At 41.1% G+C, this 20,107-nt stretch overlaps 5 protein-coding genes and 1 non-coding gene across 10 annotated transcripts; 3 read left to right on the top strand and 3 right to left on the bottom strand.

Annotated features, from left to right (window-relative positions):
• Positions 1-997: 997 nt before the first annotated feature.
• On the bottom strand, positions 998-3,622 carry LOC135595013 (uncharacterized). 2 transcript variants are annotated; one of them, XM_065085516.1, is made up of 6 exons: positions 3,545-3,622; positions 2,923-3,003; positions 2,545-2,850; positions 2,355-2,428; positions 1,539-1,623; positions 998-1,372 (listed from the first exon to the last, which is right to left on the bottom strand). In XM_065085516.1, the coding sequence occupies exons 2-6, from the start codon at positions 2,978-2,980 to the stop codon at positions 1,266-1,268; spliced, it is 630 nt and encodes a 209-aa protein (XP_064941588.1). In that variant the 5' UTR covers positions 2,981-3,003; positions 3,545-3,622; the 3' UTR covers positions 998-1,265. The 2 variants fall into 2 exon arrangements, with proteins under 2 accessions (XP_064941588.1, XP_064941589.1); XM_065085517.1 differs by having other exon boundaries at positions 998-1,357.
• A 595-nt stretch (positions 3,623-4,217) lies between these two features.
• Positions 4,218-4,289, top strand: TRNAT-UGU (transfer RNA threonine (anticodon UGU)). Its single transcript has one exon. It is a non-coding gene; the product is annotated as a tRNA-Thr (tRNA).
• A 2,803-nt stretch (positions 4,290-7,092) lies between these two features.
• LOC103968425 (probable fructokinase-1) lies at positions 7,093-8,586 on the top strand. Its single transcript, XM_009381641.3, has 4 exons — positions 7,093-7,528; positions 7,695-8,027; positions 8,105-8,221; positions 8,306-8,586. The coding sequence occupies exons 1-4, from the start codon at positions 7,142-7,144 to the stop codon at positions 8,432-8,434; spliced, it is 966 nt and encodes a 321-aa protein (XP_009379916.2). The 5' UTR covers positions 7,093-7,141; the 3' UTR covers positions 8,435-8,586.
• A 1,137-nt stretch (positions 8,587-9,723) lies between these two features.
• LOC135595012 (protein SHORT-ROOT-like) lies at positions 9,724-11,215 on the bottom strand. The gene has a single exon (XM_065085515.1). It carries the CDS (start codon positions 11,016-11,018, stop codon positions 9,810-9,812), a length of 1,209 nt encoding a protein of 402 aa, XP_064941587.1. The 5' UTR covers positions 11,019-11,215; the 3' UTR covers positions 9,724-9,809.
• A 1,141-nt stretch (positions 11,216-12,356) lies between these two features.
• Positions 12,357-13,077, bottom strand: LOC103968423 (uncharacterized). The gene has a single exon (XM_009381640.3). The coding sequence runs from the start codon at positions 13,040-13,042 to the stop codon at positions 12,482-12,484; it is 561 nt and encodes a 186-aa protein (XP_009379915.2). The 5' UTR covers positions 13,043-13,077; the 3' UTR covers positions 12,357-12,481.
• Positions 13,078-13,782: 705 nt separating this feature from the next.
• On the top strand, positions 13,783-19,826 carry LOC135586838 (protein FAR1-RELATED SEQUENCE 6-like). Of its 4 annotated transcripts, XM_065087154.1 has the most exons (9): positions 13,784-14,054; positions 14,706-14,750; positions 14,823-14,927; positions 15,016-17,160; positions 17,249-17,344; positions 17,443-17,553; positions 17,748-17,813; positions 18,859-18,931; positions 19,407-19,826. In XM_065087154.1, the coding sequence occupies exons 1-8, from the start codon at positions 14,034-14,036 to the stop codon at positions 18,901-18,903; spliced, it is 2,634 nt and encodes an 877-aa protein (XP_064943226.1). In that variant the 5' UTR covers positions 13,784-14,033; the 3' UTR covers positions 18,904-18,931; positions 19,407-19,826. The 4 variants fall into 4 exon arrangements, with proteins under 4 accessions (XP_064943229.1, XP_064943226.1, XP_064943227.1 ...); XM_065087155.1 differs by lacking the exon at positions 14,706-14,750; XM_065087156.1 differs by lacking the exons at positions 17,249-17,344; positions 17,443-17,553 and having other exon boundaries at positions 13,889-14,054; positions 19,407-19,546.
• The last annotated feature ends 281 nt before the right edge of the window (positions 19,827-20,107 follow it).

Genomic DNA, 20,107 nt, shown 5'->3' with positions numbered 1-20,107 from the left:
TTACGGTGAGATGTAATGCTTCCGACTCGAGAAATAATTAATATTATGCGTTCTTTAAGGCTAAGAAATATTTTTCCGTCTTCTATTCGTGAGAGAGGAGAGGCTGCAAAGTCAACGTAGACTCCACTAAGAGCTCCCATTGGGTCGTATGTGTGGACGTGGATCCGTCGCGGCGTACCATGACATCGATACATGGGCATGATGCCTTGGGACGAGCCATGGGCATGCGTTCTCACCCATGCATGCATCCATGGCGAGCGGACACGTGGGGCCCGTCGGCACCTCGAGGACATAACAAGACAAGCTTCCGCCACCAACCCACGTGGCCGGTCGTTCTCCCCCAATTATTGTGGCGAGATGCGTTTCCCGCAGCACCCACAACCACACCCTCCCCAACAAACGTGGGTCCCACGCAACAGGTGCGATTGCCAGGTCGGCTTCCCCGACTGTACCATACGATTGGATCGCGATAGAATATTCTGCACAAAAGATTCCATACGATATATATATATATATATATATATATATATATATATATATATATATATATATATATATATATGAACTTATTGCTATCTACAAAAAAATTTATTAAACTTATCTCGACATCTTATTACCAACTTTCACAAGGATAGGTATGTAAATTTACAGACCATGAGTTGATTCCAACTTCGACATTGATGAGAGCTGGATTCTGATTTGATGTATATAAACCAAAGTGTAGAGATTCCGACAATTGGAATCCAAACCGATGGGATTTTGATTCTGATTCTGATTCTGAGTTCAACGGTTGTTGAGTTAAGGTTGATTCTTAATCTTTACCGGTTAAATTAAACGCCTTCATCAATTTTGCTTCTTTGTGTTGTTAAATGATTTAATCCATTCTTTGAGCAAAGATATCCTTCACAAATCTTTCAATACTTGTTGTGTCCTAAAGATACCAAGTATCAAAACTGGATCAGCCGATCGCTAATAACAACGGTTAATGCAGTCCTCGTGACTTGAAGTATCTGAGAGATTGCTATTTATGTAAAATCCAACTTACACAACCTGACATTATTTTAAAGATTGGATTGGCCAAAATTCTTTCTAGTTCTACATTCCACCTAAACAAAGAAACTGACATGAGTAAGAACTCATGAATGGATTTACAAGAATTCTCCATTCCATCTAAACGCGCAAACAGACAAGAATAAGAAGTCATGAATGGATTTGCCAGGAGCATCAGTGTTCTTCATTTTCAAGCAAGAGCACCATCAGCATTGTTAGTCCTCTTTCAGCTGAAACTCAATTGGCCGTTCCAGAAATGAGGGATGATCGGCCTCAGATTCAAGGAGACCGTCGATTTCTTCATGACCTGTGAGCACCAAAACTGCAGATGTTTTAATAAGAAAAAGAATATGTCTCCACAAAACAGGACATGGATGGGGAAATGTTTGGTTTGTGGCAACATCGGAAACACTGAGATGGGAATTTAGCAGGTATCATGTCACCCCCATATGTGCGCAATCGAGAGGAAGGGAGAAAAGAAGACAGACCTGGAGTTGGAGATGTGGGGATGATAGGAAGCACCTCGGTTTCTAACTCCATCGTCTTCTCATCTTTGGTACCCTTGGAAAGCACCTGACCAGATTCACAAGTATAACATTTACAAGTAACATTCCATCTTGCAACATCTTGCTGAAAATAATTTGTTTCAAATGTTTAAAATGTTGGCCATTTAACCGTGTGATCGATACACCAGGTTACCAATTATCCTATTGGGACTATTGTTATAGATCGATATCGCAATCCATATCTAACGTTTTCGGTAATAGAAAAAAAAAAAAGGTACAGTTCAGGATGAATCACCACTAGGAATTAATTCAGTGTTTTCTACTTCAACCCCAAATTATTCACCAAGAAATTTATGAGGCATTTCATTTCCATCTTAAAACTATCGGTCATGAGCAGGACTTTGCATAAGGAGTTGTATGAGACCCTTGGAACATTGAATGCTCATCTTCATGTACCAAAGACATCCAAACAAATTAATGTTAAAAAATATCAATATCCACAGTAGCATAATATTTCCAAATCACAAGAAAAATCGTATTGCTTGGTTTGTAAATTTTGTTCTAGCACTAATATTTCCAAATTTTCTTGTTTTTTTCTCTTCTGCTAAAACACCAAAACTCGCATCTAAAACCTAAAAGCCTGATCACAATCAAGCTTTAAGACCTTACAATATATGGTCCGACACTAGAACCTCTGCATGTTATGATTACAGTCGATCGAATATTGAAGCTTCTTATGTGGTCAACTCATAGTAGTGTTCCATTTCTACCAAACTGAATGTCGTAGGAGCCACATACCTTCTCTGTCAATCCAAGATCATTTGACCGTTCATGTAAGTCAGACATCACCATCCGAACCTTCTTGTTTACACCTAATCAAGAAGATGTGAAGCAGCATAAAGTTGTCGGTAGCTTGAATTAGTGCATGCAGAATATTTGCAAATGTTCAGAAAAAGAACAAACTACAAAGGATGTGTACAGAATTTACGTTCTTCATCGATATCTTTCTGTAGCTTTTGTAGTTCATTTCCTGTGAAGTGTGTCTGCTCGATTCCCTCCCTTGCCCACTCATGGCATCTCTTCATTTCTTCATCAGTGAGGATGTTTCTTTTGGGGGCAGTTTTGATGGTCTCCCGAGCACGTAGTGCAGACTTATCCTTCAGAACCGAGGCTTTTGATGGGCCAGAAACCGGAGGTTTTCCTGTATTGGAAAGATCCTTCAAGGCCTTTCGATCTTGACGACCTGCCTTTGCAGGCTTTGGCGGAGCAGCCTTCGTAAGATCAACATCTTTTCCTGCAAAAAATACATGGAACTTTAATTAGTGCGTCCTAATATTCGCTTGAATTTAATTGTTTAAGCTCATACCTATAGGGATGCGAAAGTTCTCGTTTTGAATCGCAGCAGGTGTTCGGTAATAAGCCATAGGCGCAAATCAATACTTTTGCACTAGCAAATTACAATATAATCCCTTTAGTAGGAGCAGTAAGGAATTTAGTGCATACTGAAAGAGCCAATATTACTCCATCAGATCAACGTTACAGGGATACCATTCAACAACCCTAGAACTCACAAATCCAAGATCCAAATGAAACAACAGAAGCAAATCGAGCGAAATCAAACCCCAAATTTCAAGAAATTTATGCGGGTAGTAGGTGGTACCACAACCAAAAACAAAAAAAAGATATGTTTCCAGACCAATCGTTCAGACGATTCCTCCGATACCACATGATATTCCACCAAGATTTCATCTTTTCGACGCGAAACCACATGAAGGAGAGAGAAAGAGATAAATCAAGGTGATAAACCAAGGAAGACAACAAGATCACGATGTAACGCCGAAAGACTTAGTCAAGAAACCACTCGTAGAGGAAAGGAAAAGGGGAAAGGTTGTGTGGGAGAAGAAACAGGAAATTCCGTGAATCTTGCACGCGGGAAGAAAACATCCGAGACACACAACGATCGAACAAAGCGGATGTTTGGAAATTACCTGAGACCAATTCTTACTAAAACATAATCTTGTTCTTTCTCTTTGAGACGGGGAAGGCAGAGAGATGCCAACGGTAAAATGGAAGTGATATGCGGGGGAGCGGGACGAGCAGCCATTTTAAATCCCTAATACTGTAGCACGTGTCTCGCACGCGTGTGCAAGAGAAGCTTTCTTTGTCTCTAATTATAAAAGAGTCGAGGGACTAAATTCAAGAGACCACGTGTTTCCGACGTGGCAGACTCCATCATCCCTGAATATTTTCAGGGGAATGCCACGATTTATTGATTTAAAAATGTTAATAATTTATCATAAAGTCATGAATTTAAATTCCATCTTTATCACTTATCTTTCTTAATATATATATATATATATATATATATATATATATATACAAAAAAAGTGAGCATTTATTCGTTTCTAATTAGAAAAAGACTGAGAGGCTAATCTATAAAAAAAACCTGTTTACGACGGGACTCTGTCACCACTGAAAGCTGTATAGGTGACGTCATCAATTCAATAATACTTTTGTCATGTTTTTGAATCATATAGCACGTGTCCCGCACAGGTTCTTCTGATGGGGCGGGACTCTATCACCCCTGAAAAATGTGTGGGTAAATTAGATGGACTCAAGTTTATCTTATATATATTATATTAATTAGAACTATAACAAATAGCCCTTATAGCTCAGTGGTAGAGCGTCAGTCTTGTAAACTGAAGGTCCGTAGTTCGATCCTGCGTGAGGGCATATATTTCGGTAATAAAGTTGTTTTCGTATAGAAATGTTTTATCTTTTTTATTTTAATTAAATACACGTTTTCTAAAATTCCTTCCATCTTCTTACTAATACATAACTATGTTGTCACTTCTCTAACTTTTTTTTTTTGGGTGATCAGCATATTTCCTCTTAATTTTCAATTTTCATCTTCTGTATTTTTCTCATTCTCCTCTTTCTAAAAATCTCTAAGTTGGTGTTGTTTTAATCCCCAACATATAAATTACAAAGTTCTGAGTAATTTCTCATGAACAGCAGTCCGTTATACTTTTCTAATGCCAATTATTTAAAGCGCATCATATGCGGTGCATGTTATTGTAGATGATATAATTATCTATTTCTTAGAAATTTTAGCATAACATCACGTAAGCAGAAGAATAGAAAAATAAAATCTTAAATTTTCTAAAAGAAAAAAAAATTATCCGTACGAGGATTGTTGTACGAAACAAAAAGTAAAATAAAAAAATTATATATGTTAAAGCAGATTTATTACCTAAAATGATCGTATATTTCTACGAAATCTTTTATATATATATATATATATATATATATATATATATATATATATATATTTAGGAGTGGATAAAAGAGGTCAACTGTCCTTTTTAGCGACGATCCATATGGTAGATATAACGATGACGCTCCTTAAATCATTGCATAATCTTCCTTTTCATGTGCACCACGTGATCAAGAAGGGGCCGACTCTTTTTGCTGTTCATATGTCTCAAATTAGGGCTGCGATTGAGGAGGAGAGAGTGAGAGGAGAATAGGAGGTGATAACCAGAAAGGGTCTAGCCTATGCCACTTTGGTTCCCTCCTATTTATAGAGGTATCTATCAAATTAATCATAATGGATCCTGCCCTATTGAGTCATGGATCTCCATCCAATTACCTAAGCATCTTGGATTAGTAGATCTTTACCTAATAATCTCTCGTTGGCTCTTATTGGATCTTATCCATATAATCTAATAATTTAGGAGTTTACTATATATCCAATAAGATATGGGCTTCAGCGGATATCTCATATTTGAACTTCTGCTCATTACAACACCTACCATATATGTATGACCCTCTATGCTCAATATCAAGCTGCCCGCGAGTCATACATGTTAGAACTCTTTTTTACTCAGTGAATTATCATCTCTTATAATAATCCACTCGACTCATCGATCGACTACAGATGTACTATACCACTACGTCTCAGTCTCCAAACGATATAGGAAAATCCAATTTATTGGACTTATCTATCATCAATTATCATATATCTATAGTCCTTCATGTATCTAATATCTCAGAGACCATATACTGGGCATTGTGCTATCAGACTTAAGTCTCGCTCTAATCATATTCTTCCGGAGAACTCTTTATCTCTTAATCCGAATGACCATGGTTAGGGATTTAATTGAGCAATAACATATAGGATATTCCTCTCATGATATCGAGAGCGGATGATCTTTTATCGATACTTAATTGCCCTTGTAAGGTTGACTACCACTCTTGATAATCGGTTGTGCTAGATTTAAAACCTCCAAACCTATAAGTCAGGTTTCAAAAAACAGAATACTCATACAGGTTTCTCAAGTTTAAAGATCATATGCATAACCGGGATCACGAAATCGATGTTTGACATTGAGGTATCATGAACAAAAAGTATTCCGTGAGCGGATCAATCAGTGAACTCATTGATCATGTGCATTATATCCCTAATGTTCTCATATGAGTAGCTATAAGACCAGCGACCTTATATCATATGGATGAATACAACACATCAATCAATCTAGTTATCTCAATCTTCATCTCGAATAACTTTCGATCGAGATTATTTATAATATATGTTTAAAAATGAATCTATCTCTTTATCATGATTTCATCACGATTCGATTCTCATTGCACCGATCTATGAATATCACAATATATATAATATATAACATATAATATATAATAATAATAATAATAATAATAAATAAAAAAAGATTACATAATATGTTGTGTCATCACTCGTGATTGAATTACAGGCCAATTATGACTAACTAATACTATTCACAGAAATATCTCTCGTACACAGCAATTGGTGACATCAAATGCTTGCATTATAAGTCAAGCAGATATCAATGCATCAACCAGATATGACATTGGTGGTGCCTGCAGTGAATCGAGTCCGTCTTGCACTGCAGATGTGACAACATTTTACATATTATGATATATTAAAAATAATATTCTCTCGACTATTTGATTATAAATTTAATATAGACAATATTCTCTTGACTATCTGAATAAGTCCGTCTTGCACTGCAGATGTGACAATATTTTACATATTATGAGATATTAAAAATAATATTCTCTTGACTATTTGATATTAAAAATAATATTCTCTTGCTAGACTGGTTTATATTAAGCAATACATTTCTTATTTTAAAAAATTAAAAATATATATTTTTTTCAACCATGATAAATACATCAACACTAATCATATTTGGAAATTAATCCTATATTTCAAGGAAGGGGATAAGTCCTGATACCATATAATGGTGTATCCAAAATATCAAGATTGTCTTATATATCCTTATAAACGTATCAAATGGTGTATGTAATTCCACCTTGGAATTGCAGTGTAATGTCAGACTGCAGTCATTAATCTGCCATGGAAATATATCTTACATTATGATTACGATCAATGAAGTCAATCCAAACTTTCCATCATCCATATTAGTCCATCTCATAATCTTCGTATTCTATCTATAACTCTCTCTTCCTCTCTCCGCGCGTGTATATTACGGCGGCCTTCTTCCGTCGGTGCGTAGACCTCGTCTTCTTCTCTCTGCAACATGGCGAAGGACCTCGTCGCGAGCTTCGGGGAGATGCTGATCGACTTCGTGCCGACCGTCTCGGGCGTGTCGCTGGCGGAGGCGCCGGGGTTTATTAAGGCGCCCGGCGGCGCCCCGGCCAACGTGGCCATCGCTGTGGCTAGGCTCGGCGGGCGAGCCGCCTTCGTTGGGAAGCTCGGCGACGATGAGTTCGGGCGCATGCTGGCGGGCATCCTGCGGGACAACGGCGTCGACGACGGTGGCGTCCTGTTCGACACCGGGGCGCGCACCGCGCTCGCCTTTGTCACCCTCAGGACCGACGGCGAGCGCGAATTCATGTTCTACCGCAACCCCAGCGCCGACATGCTACTCACCGAGGCCGAGCTCAACCTCGACGTGATCAAAAGCGTAAGCGCATGCATCTCCCTCTCTCCATGTTTGTCGTCGCAGATCCGTAGAACTCAGATCTGTGCGTCTGAGATCCGCAATCTACCTTGCGGAGATCGAACCCATACTGCTTCTCTAATTGTTCGACGTTTTGCCTTTCCACTGTTCTTGGATCTCTCATCTCCAGGCTGCTGTCTTCCACTACGGATCCATAAGCCTGATAACAGAGCCATGCCGTTCGGCGCACCTGAAAGCCATGGAGGTGGCCAGACAAGCAGGAGCGCTGCTCTCCTACGACCCGAACCTGCGCTTGCCGCTGTGGCCCTCGCCGGAGTCGGCGCGGGAGCAGATCATGAGCATCTGGGACCAAGCCGACATCATCAAGGTCAGCGACGTCGAGCTCGAGTTCCTAACCGGGCAGGAGTCGGTGGAAGACGACGTCGTGTTGACCCTCTGGAGACCGGAGTTCAAGCTGCTGCTGGTGACGCTCGGGGAGAAGGGATGCAAATACTACACAAAGGTAAGGCAGTGATGTCGAGTTCATCACCGTGATCCAGCTCCATCGCTCAAGACTTCTCTCGGTTGGATCCGGCGCAGGACTTCCAAGGTAGCCTCGATGGGTTTGCCGTCAACACGGTGGACACGACCGGAGCAGGAGACGCGTTCGTGGGCGCCATGCTCAGGAAGATCGTGGACGACCAAACCGTATTGCAGGTGAGTCGAAGTACAGGAAGCTGACGCATCCATGTCTTTTCATGGCATTTCGTGTCTGGTTTGAGCTCACTGTGGCTGATGCAGGAAGAAGAGAAGCTGAGAGAGGTTCTGAGGTTTTCCAATGCCTGTGGAGCCATCACCACCACCAAGAAAGGAGCGATTCCTGCTTTGCCAAATGAGGCTGAGGCAGTGGAGCTTCTGAAGAGGGATTAGAGAGTGTCAGCCTCTCTGAGTTCAATGCATTTAGTTTGGAGTTTGAAGATGCCATTAAGGAGTTCTGCTCATTGTCATTCCATCTCATTTCAATACTCGGGCAGGAATCACTGAATTGTTCAGACCAATATAATAAAACCTGATTCAGATCATTTTGTTTTTGATTGGCATAGAACTCCAAATCGATTAATGCTACTAAAAAGTGCTTTATGCCAAGAAAAAAATTCTTCCTGTTCATGGAAGAACAAATAGCTTACGATACGAATTGAAAGGGCCAACGCACGAGCACGACGACGACGGCATGAGTGGCGTTGACGTCCACAAAGGCCTCGGCATGGCCATGCATGGGTTTTGACCTTACTAGAGGAAGTCCAACAAAAGACCAAGTTACCATGTCCTCTTCTCCTTTGAGGAACTCTTCTCTCTGTTCTTTGTTGTTGTTCTCCCTCTTCTTCTTCCACTGCATAGGTTGGACTTCAGATGACAGAAACCCCGTGCATTAGGCTGCCGTGCCGATGAGAAGAAGATCTCAGACAGAATTTGTACTCCTGCAAGAAGCAGAAAGGTTGAAGATGAAGAGACGTGCGTGCCTCAGCCCATGCGCAACATGCAGAGCAAGAAGATGAGTGGATTTCTCCACAGGTAATGGTGATCTCTTCACCACCATGATTGCACATGGTGAGCAAACGCTCCATGGCAAGCAGGGGCGGTGGCTTTTCCTGACTGCTGAGGTCTTCGTACCGAAACTTTCCCCATGGGCAGGACTACCGAAGGCCACTGTTCATCACAGGAAAAAGCAAAAGTGCAACTCTGAGAGCATTGTTTGATAGTCTGTGTGTTCCTTCTGTTGTCGGGATTTTTCAGGCTCGACCAAGCTAAAGTCCCACTGGCCTGGTCGCTGGTCCCGTGCTTGCAGCCCACTCCTTTGCCGAGGGGGTTCTGCTAGAGCAAGCTCGAGACAGATGATGATAATGGACGGAGAGGGAAGTCAAGTTCTCATGATAACCAGGCAAAGGCCATGTTGATTTGATTTGAGCTTTGATCGGACCCCCATTTGGATATGAATGTTTGGGAGGTACCAACAAGCAAAGCTTGCTAATCCTAAAAGAGCTGTTTCCCACTAAATTCTCCCACCAAAATGTCAGATTGGATCTGAGTGGGCGTCCATTTCACTGTGTCGGTCATGTTAGAACATCTAAGGAGAGAAGGAACTCTGAGTTCATGACATAACGAAGCCAAATCATGCAATCTTAATGCTCTGATTACTGAACATGTTGTGTTATGAGATTGCGACCACTTAGACTTCACATGCAGTTGCAGAAGATGTCGATGTTGATGATGGAAGCTAATGGAGAAGAGACTTGATGTTGAAAGTTTAAGGTTTGATTGGCTTCCAAGCAGATGCCCACACCACTGGTTCCGCTTTCCATGTCAGGTAGAGTCCTGCGGCGTTGCCTTTTGCTGGCACCAGTGACCACCCTTCTCTGTACCTCTCTAGCAGCGCCTCCAGGTCGCCGATCACGTCGTCGTTGAAAGCGGTCGGCGCGAAGGCCTCCGTCAGTCTCTCGCACCATTGGCTTGCCTTTTCCCTCCTCTCGCTGACGCCACCGCCGTTGCAGGCAAGAACACCCAGTATGCTCCTCGAGCACTCCTTCTCCAGCAGGAACCTCTCGTTGCTGGTGGGCGAGAAGCTCTCCTCCAGCATTCCCAGGAAGATGCTGTAGAATTTCACGCACTGCTCGAAGCAGGCCACCAAGTCGCCTTTCGAGGTGGTGAAGTCGGCCTCCTCCTCCACCACCGTCACCACCCGAGGCCGCAGCGCACAGAGCATGCGCATGAACGCGTCCCTCTCCTCGACGCGAACCCTTCTCAGGGCCCCGACGCAGTTCACCACGACGGCCTCGTCCTTCCGCAGCCCCAGCTCCTCCTCGGTCAGCTGGCCTAGCGTCGACGCGATGCTCACCACACGGAACTCGAACGGCACTCCCATCAATCTCGCGAACTTCACCATCCTCCGTCCTATCTCGTCCATGACCGATCCGCCCATGCTGACCATCGCCACCACAGTGAGCCGCAGGTGCGGCGTGTCGCTGCCACGACTCGCCAAGGCCTCCATTAGAGTCGGCCACTGCGTGCAGTAGGTGTTACTGATGTCGACGATATGGAGCTTGCTTTCGCCTTCCATGGCTTCCATGATGGCCCCATTGGACGCGACATGGCCGAAGGTTGTCCAGGGGCTCACCTCCTGAAACTTGAGCATCACCTTCCTCGCCGTCACGAAGGACTGCTGCTTCTCCGCCGCCGATATCAGGGTGGTGTAGCAGAGCTCTCCTGCCTCGGTTGCTCGACAAAGGAGAGCTTGCAAGAAATAAGACGCCAGCTTCTGGTCACAGTCGCCATAGGGGGTCGCAAGCTCGTTCAACATCCAAAGAAGGTGATGGATCTTACTGGAATCCTTCTCGGCGATGGCCTTTGCACACTCTTGGATGAGCTCTGCCGCCCATTTCTCTTCCTCTCTTGGATCTTTAGGCTCCAACAAGCAGCTGATGGACGGATGATGGTGACAAGGATCTGTATTCTGCATGTTTGATCTATTATGGAGCTACTTGTTGGAGAAGATATGTGAGGTCGGCTGTGAAAGGCTGAGGGTGATGGTTATATACGTTGGAGAGGGACACAGACTTGAAACCTGTCGATAGCAACATCAATCTCAGTCTGGACAATTCTTCATTTAATGCCCCATACTGTTCCAGTACTATTTGATGATTAGGAATGATCTTAGTCCAAGATTTCTAAACCTAAGGCTTGGACAAGACCATACTTCTTTTGAATCTTGCAATCATTAGAAAATGTTGTCTTGAAAATGGTCCACACTGGGAGCAATGAGACTAATTGACTTCTCTCATCTGTGCCCTGTAGAATTGTGGAACGCTCTTTTCGTTTTGGTGGGCACATTAAGCTGCAGACTGCAGTAAATGGCAGTCATCTTTTCTCCATTGTGCAGGATTTCTGCACCCTATGCCTACAAAAGAATCATCTAAAGCTTAAACTTTTCATGATGACACTACATGCCTCCATTTGGACGAGAAGATGCCAGGACAAGCGCTGGAATGATCGATCGTCAAATGCACCAGAAGACTACCACTGGTGATTAACGAGGATATACTGCTGGAGGATGATTTAGAAGCAAGATTTCAAGGAGACTACCATTGGTGATTAACGAGGATATACTGCTGGAGGATGATTTAGAAGCAAGATTTCAAGGAATACATTGGATCTTTTTGTGCAGATATCTGGGGTGCAAATATGTAGGCTGCATTCAGTAGAGAGAGTATGGAGGTGGAACAGATCAAGCATCTTTACTGTCAGATCATTGTTCAGAAACTTATGATGAGAAGATTCTGTCCAAATCTGGGGAATAGTGTGGTTTCATCAGGGTCAAGAATCCATGCTGCTCCATGATGAATGACAATGATTGAAGCTTTGACCAGAGACTTGGGATCATGCTGGTGCTGGACTTACAGAGAGAAAGGAGTGCAAAGATAACATTGCATATATCTACAAAGTGACAACAGAGACAACAATAGTAAATATTTATGGTTATCAGTTACTGCCTTTACATGGAATCAAACTCATCCTAAATAAAAGCTTGTTTGAATGATTTTTGAAAGATTTTTTTTTGTTTCCATGGAATCAACCAGTAGATGCAGATTATAATCCTTCCTTTAATATTTGTTATTTATATAGGAAAGAAAAAATAAGGTGGCATTGCTCAAAGATATATCCTTGATCTTACACTTAAAGAGCCTTCTTCTTCTTCTACCTATGAGCTCCCTGTTGTCTCAAGCTTCCATGGCACAGGTTCTAATAGGACTCGAGAACAGAAACCAAAACAGAGCAAACACCATAACATGCATGTGCATTTCAAATCAATAAATCGCAATGTTATTAACATATAATGAATCAAAGTTACAGTGATTTGTTGCATCTGCTCTCAAACACAGCCAAATATAATTTGCAAGCATATGGTCTCAAACCTTCTCTGTTTCAGACCTGGAATGGCTGCCAGTTACTTGCACGCTCCCCCTGCTGCACCTTGGCGCTTCTCCCCATGGCATTCCCGTCCACATAGGCGTAGTACCTCAACACGAAGGCCAAAGCCATCACCATCCACTCCATGCAGAAGATGACGACGCACAGCCCCCCAACCATCCTCAGTATCACCACCCCGTCCTCCTCCCTGACGTAGGACCTGAGTCCCTCCGCCAGGAAATCCGCCGTCCTCGTGAACACCAGCACGGCAACGGCCCCCTGGAGGATGGCGGCCAGCACGGTGGCCACCATGTGCGCTCCGTACCAGCGGCCGGAGCTGCCGGAGGAGGATGCTGCGGTGCAGCCGGCTACCGCGGCGGCGATGGTGAGCCCCTGGAGGAGGATGAGGAGGAAGCCGTTGAGGGAGGGGAAGAGGCGTAGGGAGAGGGTGAGGAAGATGCAGCTGGAGGCGGCCCCCAGGAGGATGTAATTGCTGAGGAGGAAGGCCTTGTGCGCGCGGCAGTGCGCCGGCGAGGCGGCCTCCGGGGCCGAAGAAGCGATGGACATCATCCCCATTGTGTGTGTAGAGAGAGAGAGAAAGCGAGAGAGAGAGTACAGTGTGTTGAGGGATGAACGTGGTGGTATATGAAGGCCACGAGGTGGGCGTGGGAATTCGACCGTTGGGAGAGGTGGAGGATAACGGCTAGTCTTGCTTCTAATAATTTAGGAGGGGATCGGGGAATTCGACCGTTACCTACATATTACTTCTTCGTTATGATTATGATAGTTAAAAGATGTAAAATAATTAATGTCATTGAAATGGAGTAATAAATTTTTTTTAACAAAAATAATAAATAAATATTAACAAAATTTAAAATTAATTAAATATATATCTTAATATAATCAATCTCAAATAGTTGAAACCTAAAATTTTATTGTTTGTTACGTGTGTATATAATTACCCAAATCTCCCATGACTCAATAATGTTAATTTTCTATTTTTTACTGTAAACATCTAAAATAATTAAAAAAAAGAAAATAAAATTACCATCTGTAATATAAGCAGCTATATAAATGCTGATGCAAAAGCTTGTGGTTGTGGATATAAGTAGCTGTTCTATGGTCCTGTTTAGGCCTGGGATTATATGTAACCCGATCCGGATCCGTTCGTGGTATAATCGGGTCGGATCTCATCAAGATCATAAGAAGCGGGGTCGGATGCGGACACCCCGATACGATCGATCCGTTTCCAGGCCTACCCACGCCCAACAAGACTTGAGCACCCTTCTCTCTCCCCTGGGGCCCGTCTTTTCTTCTTCAAAGGTGTGGAAGTGGGTTTCCTTGCGCGTCGGAATTAATCTGCCGTTCACTGCCCCCTTCTCTCTCGCGTCCTTCGAACGAGAAACCCTTCTCTTCCCTCCCGTCCCGATCTCCTCCTCCAGCCTCCGAAACCCTAAAATTCTCCGCGGATTGACCGCGCACCCAGGCCATCCGACCGGATCCTCGTCAAGTTGTGCGGCTCTGGAATGCTAATCGAAGACGATTGAGCGCGGAGATCGAAGGCTTAATGGACGATCCGAGCTCCGCTGTAAGATCCTTCTTTGCTCGCCTTCCGGTCTCGGAATTTCAAGATTTTAGGATCTTCTTGGTGAATCCGTCGTTCTTAGCGAGTTTATTAGGAAAATTAGGGTTTTTTCGAACTACCTCCAATTCTTCGATTAGGTCTTCTTTGGGAGAACTCTGATAATATTTTTTTCTTTAATTCATGTTATGTTATCACTATCTGAGGCGGTTAGTGAGTCGTTCAACATCTACTTTGCTCTAACTTTTGTCAAAGATTAGGAATTTTGTGGAGGTTGACTTGTTTCGAGGTATTTTAAGGACTCTGAGTAATCTTAATGCCGGACTAGAATCAACTATTTGGAGTTTGCGGAGCAGCTTAGGTCAATCATTTGCATGAGTAACTGTTATTTAAGAAAGGAAGTTTGATGTTCTTTTTTGTTCTTTTTTATGACGGATGACTGTTTGTTGAGTTAATACTTGTTTATGTATCAATGTAATATATTCTTCTTTAAATTGATGTAACTGTTGAGGCTAAGTTGCAAACACATGATGTTCATAACGATTTATCAGGGTTGCATGAAGCATTATGTTCCATGTCGAGCATGTGAGTCGATTATTTTTGTTAGATTTGATGTTGTTACTATGATGGCAATTTTCTTCTTATTCCCTATGCCAGGACATATCGAATGACATTGTAATAGAAGTACCAGTAGATGAGCATGTGAGTCGATTATTTTTGTTAGATTTGATGTTGTTACTATGATGGCAATTTTCTTCTTCTTCCCTATGCCAGGACATATCGAATGACATTGTAATAGAAGTACCAGTAGATGATGGTGATGATGATGGTGGTACTGAGGTGACTGGAAAGCCACCTGAAGATGGAGAACCATTGAAGGTAATTATGATGTTGAGATCTTTGATCAAGACACTTACTTTTTTGGCTGAACATTATAGACTTGAGTACTGTTCTTCTCCTTTGGCAGGGCATACCGAGTGACTGTGGTAAAGACTCATCTGAGAACAAAGAAGTAATCACTGCTGAGGATAACACTGATGATAATGAGAAAGAGGTGCAAATTGAGCTTGATGAGGATAGTAAAGCAGTCCAAGGGGATGATTTAACACCTAGGCTGGGGATGACCTTTAAAACTAGAGAGGAAGTTTGCAACTTCTATAAAGCATATGCTATGGCTGTTGGCTTTGGAGTAGCTGTGCAGAAGACATCATTTGCAACATCTGGACAGTGTAGGCGGGTAATTATTGCTTGCTCTAAGGTGGGCAAGGGCAAAACCGATGCTTGCTATAAAGCCAGACAGTCGGCAAAAACAGATTGTCAGGCTAAGATTGTGGCAAAAGCTGCAGGGGATGGGTTACTTCATCTGGTGGAAGTTAATAACGAACACAACCATCCAGTTAACCCGTCAACAGCACGGTTCCTGAACTGTTATAAGAAGATGGCTGGCTCAAGGAAACAGGAATCTGTCGGACAATCTAATGGACAGGGGAGTTCTCGACCTGATGAGATTGAATGTGAGGACTCTACTAAAATAGGGCGATTGAAGCTTGCTAAAGGAGATGACGAGGCTGTTTATCAATTCTTTGCAAATATGCAGAATAAAGATCCAAACTTCTTTTATTTGGTTGATTTGAATGATCATGGTTGCTTGAGAAGTTTGTTCTGGGCTGATGGTAGGTGTAGGACAGCATATCAGTATTTTGGCGATGTGGTGTCCGTCGATACAACCTTATTGACTGAAAAATATGATTTGCCTCTCGTTTTATTTGTGGGTATGAACCATCACGGCCAGTTAGTGTTGTTGGGATGTAGTTTGATCTCTAATGAAACAGTCCAGACTTATACTTGGTTATTTAAGGCATTCCAAACATGTATGTTAGGGATCTGTCCAAATTCTATTGTTACTGACTATTCCAAGGCCATTCAAGGTGCTGTTCTGGATGTATTTTCAGGAGCTAGACATCGGTTGTGTTTGTCCAGTATCATGAAAAAAGTTCCAGGGAAACTGAAAGGACATCCTGATTTCAAAGCAATTAAAAGGGCACTGAAGAAAGCAGCATTTGATTCCTTGAAGGTTGATGAGTTTGAAAAATGTTGGATGAAAATGATTGTGGATCATGGGCTTGAAAACAATGACTGGCTTGCTTCATTATATGAGAACAGGCATATGTGGGTGCCAGCTTTTCTTAAGAACACGTTCTGGGCTGGAATGTCTGTCTCCCAACGTGGTGAGACTATAAGTACCTATCTTAATGGGCATGTCTATCCAAAGACTTCTCTGAAGCAATTTTTCAGCAAATATGATATGATATTGCAAAGCAAATACAAAAAGGAAGCAGAAGCAGATTCAGAGTCTCACAAGACTCCGCTTCTGATTTCAAAATTTTACATGGAAGAACAGCTATCAAAACTGTACACTTTTAATATGTTCAAAAAGTTCCAGGAGGAGCTGAAAGCTACTATGTATTGTGATGTTTTGCTAATCCAGATGGATGGGCCACTTATTAACTTCCAAGTCAAAGAGTGTTCATTTATTGAAGATGGTAAAGCAACAGAAAATAAGGATCATGAGGTTCTTTACAATACAGACAAACATGAGATTCAATGTATTTGTGGTTCTTTTGAGTTCTGTGGCATCCTATGTAGGCATGCTTTGTCCATATTTAAGTTTCAGCAGATCTTTGAGATTCCATCTCATTACATTCTTGGTCGCTGGAAAAAAGATTACAAGCGATTGCATGCTGTTGACCGTTCCTTGAATGATATGCAAGTTGATAATGTTGTGGAGCGCTACGATTATCTAACTATGCGATGCCTTCATCTTGCTGAGTTGGGATTCATATCAGATGATAGGTACCAAGTCGCTTTAAAGTTACTAAAAGAGGTGGAGAAATCTCTTTTAGATGATGGTATATGCAGAGACAGGCAACCCAGGCTTCTCTCTTTTGGAATGAATTCCAATGAAAATGTTCAAAATCTTTTGTTAGCACAGCTCGGAACATCTGAGGGTAACAAGAATTCCAATTCTTTGCAAGTCAAACGCAGAGGTCGGCCACCGAAAAAGGCAAAAGAGCCTAATATGGAAATGTTAGCTCGGCCGAATAAGGAACAGGTACTTGATTATTATTAGGCATGTATATCAGACATTTCTTTATATGCACTTTGATGTTCATCCTAAATGGTTCTCTGATCAAAACTAGGATTTTCTGAGATCATCATTGGTCGGCAATGAAGGCAATATACTTCATTCTAATCCAACTCCTTCTCATCTTAATACACAGAGGATTGATCTAATGGTCTGTAGTATGTTCTGTATCTCATGGTTTTGCACTCCTAATCCTTGTGATTCCTATTCTTTTTCATATCTATATCACTTTGTTGTAACTTTTCGTAGGAAGATATCACCACAGATGACTTGTCATTTGGTAGTCACTTTGGCATGCATGTAAATCACCAGCATCACATTGGCAATCAGCCAAGGACGCAAACACATAATTTGTTGCAGGTTTGCTATATGGTTTCTTTTTAAATTTGTGTCATCATAAGTTTTGTTTTGACATAACCATGCAAATTAGAGTTCAAACTTCTGGTTTGGCTTTTGGTTTGTTTTCTTTATCATTAGTTGTACCATGCAATAGGATCAGATTTATCCTTTAATTACCAGATTCAGTAATTTATTCTCATGTTTGTGAATTGCAGGATCAGTATGACCATCAAACAATTGGGAATCCAAGGATGCAGTGGATTTATCAACAAATCTTACAAGTATATACTTCCCTCAAATTTTGAGCCTTTGTATTTAAATATAATTTATGAAACAACTATGAAGGATTCATATAGGTGTTATCCCCTCATAGCTTCCATCCAAAATTAGTGATACTGGTGGACCACTTAGATGCAAGACTGTCATTGTTGATCCAACGAGGATGGTTTTGAAAAACCAATATTTAATTCATTTTATAATTCTTTTAGTGATATAAAAGAGAATGGTTATGTTTTAGAAACAACAACTGGAATTATTGATCTTGATCTTGAGGCATTAAAATAAATTGAGAATCTCTGCTGTGGATTATTTGGCATTGGACAATGTTGTTCTTTTATCCAAGTGCTGCATTACTACAGTTAAAAGTAAGTCTTTTGTGTGAGGATGAATCTAAAAGTAGTCTGGCCCAACTCTCTTATGAAAGAAATGTAGTTGTTTAGGTCGTTAAAGAATATGTAATTAATAAATAATCAATGAGCATTTTTATTAAAGAAGACGTTGATTTTTCTAACAGCATTATTTTTTTAGAAATATGCAAGAGGCAACTAGAAATTATAATTAAAGAGCTTAAAATCCTTTTGTTGTTTCCATAATATTTTTTTGATGTTCAACACAGAAGACATACAATAACGAGTTTAAAAAAAAAAAGAAAAGCTGATGTGGAGCTTGGTCACTTGACATGAACCATGATGCCCCATGGCTATTGCTAACTATGGGTCACAAGTTGGGGTTCCAAAATGCTGTTCAATCTAGAATCATCTTTCCATCTTAAATATCATTAGATGACCGAGTTTCTTAGAAAAGGCAAGAGCCTTCCGTAAGAAGTACCCATGAACAAAAAGTTTCGTGCGAGTATATAAACTTAATGATGTATCAAACATGTACTCAACGGTGCCCAGACATTATTGGTATTCAAACAGTTATTTGAGATGAATGTGACAAACATTAGGAATTATTCATGTCTCATAGATTGACCCAATCTTATACGATCATATGATCTTGATCTTACATTTCTTTAGTGATTTATTTAACTTGATAATTTTGCAGGATGATCAAATACCGAAAGCACCTTCCGGTCGAAGGACTGGGTAGAGATAGAGGAGCTACAGAAGAGCCTTGGGTATGCTCTCAGATTCTTTCTTTTTGATTAAGTTATTCATATCAAGGATGTGACTCTTGGTCTTTACTGGTTTTGACAACTGGTGATACCGTGGTACCAGTATAGCGGGTGAAATACTGGCCTTTAACGTCTGGTCTCATTGGAAAACGAAAAAATTATATAGCTACTGGTACCAACGTATATACCAGTTGGTATATACTGGTCTGTATCGTACCAGTCCAACCAGTGTATGAATCTTGATTTGTACTATGAAAGATTCTTGTAATATTCTTGTGCAAATTTTGCCGCCTTATATATGCTATAGTACAAACCACTCTTCTTGGCATTTAGATCAGTAGGGACAAAGAGAATACTGTTGTAAGAATGTGGATGAAGATCCAAAAGAAGTTTCATATTTGAGGTCAGATAGCAAAGTCTTGTCATATTGTTGCAGCTATTCTTGGGCTGATTGTCAATCAATTATTTGTAATTGCAGGTTGAAGGCTGACAGTCAGATTGAAATGGCACAGCAATTGACAATAGTGATTACATAAAACCATCAAATCTCTGACATCGCTGGAATATATGGCTTCTTTCTCTGTTAGTGATTGCCATGGTTGACACATTGAAGTCCAGCTTGAGGGATCTCATATTATCCCAGCACTTTATGGTCAGAAGAAGATGTAGTTGGAGGCTGATATCTAGAACTAGAATGGTGGATATCGTGAAGCTGTGCAAGCATTTCCACCTATGAACTTAGTTTATGCAACCTCCCCTTGTATTTTCCTAACTAGTTAGGAAACCATGATGCTATCTTCTTGTATAACGTTGTTTATGTGTTTTTTGTTAGAAATGGTTGTCACTAATGTACATATCAAGAATTTACAAGAGCATAGTCTGATGATGTTGATATCCATCACGAGGTAATGTGGGAACTTGTGGTCCATTGCTGGTACAAAAGCCATATAAGATTCAGAGTAAATTCTCATTGAGTTTTGTCTTAAAACTGAAGAGATAATATATATATATATATATATATATATATATATATATATATATATATATATATATATATATATATATATATATATATATATATATATATATATATATATCGTTTGGTATCCAATTGATGTTTGCATCACATTAGGCTGACTACTGGTGATACAGGCGGTGTTGTTTTATGTCTGGATGTTC

Source organism: Musa acuminata, chromosome BXJ1-10 (genome assembly GCF_036884655.1).
Source record: "Musa acuminata AAA Group cultivar baxijiao chromosome BXJ1-10, Cavendish_Baxijiao_AAA, whole genome shotgun sequence".
NCBI lineage: Eukaryota > Viridiplantae > Streptophyta > Magnoliopsida > Zingiberales > Musaceae > Musa > Musa acuminata.
This window is presented reverse-complemented; position numbering and strand designations above follow the sequence as displayed.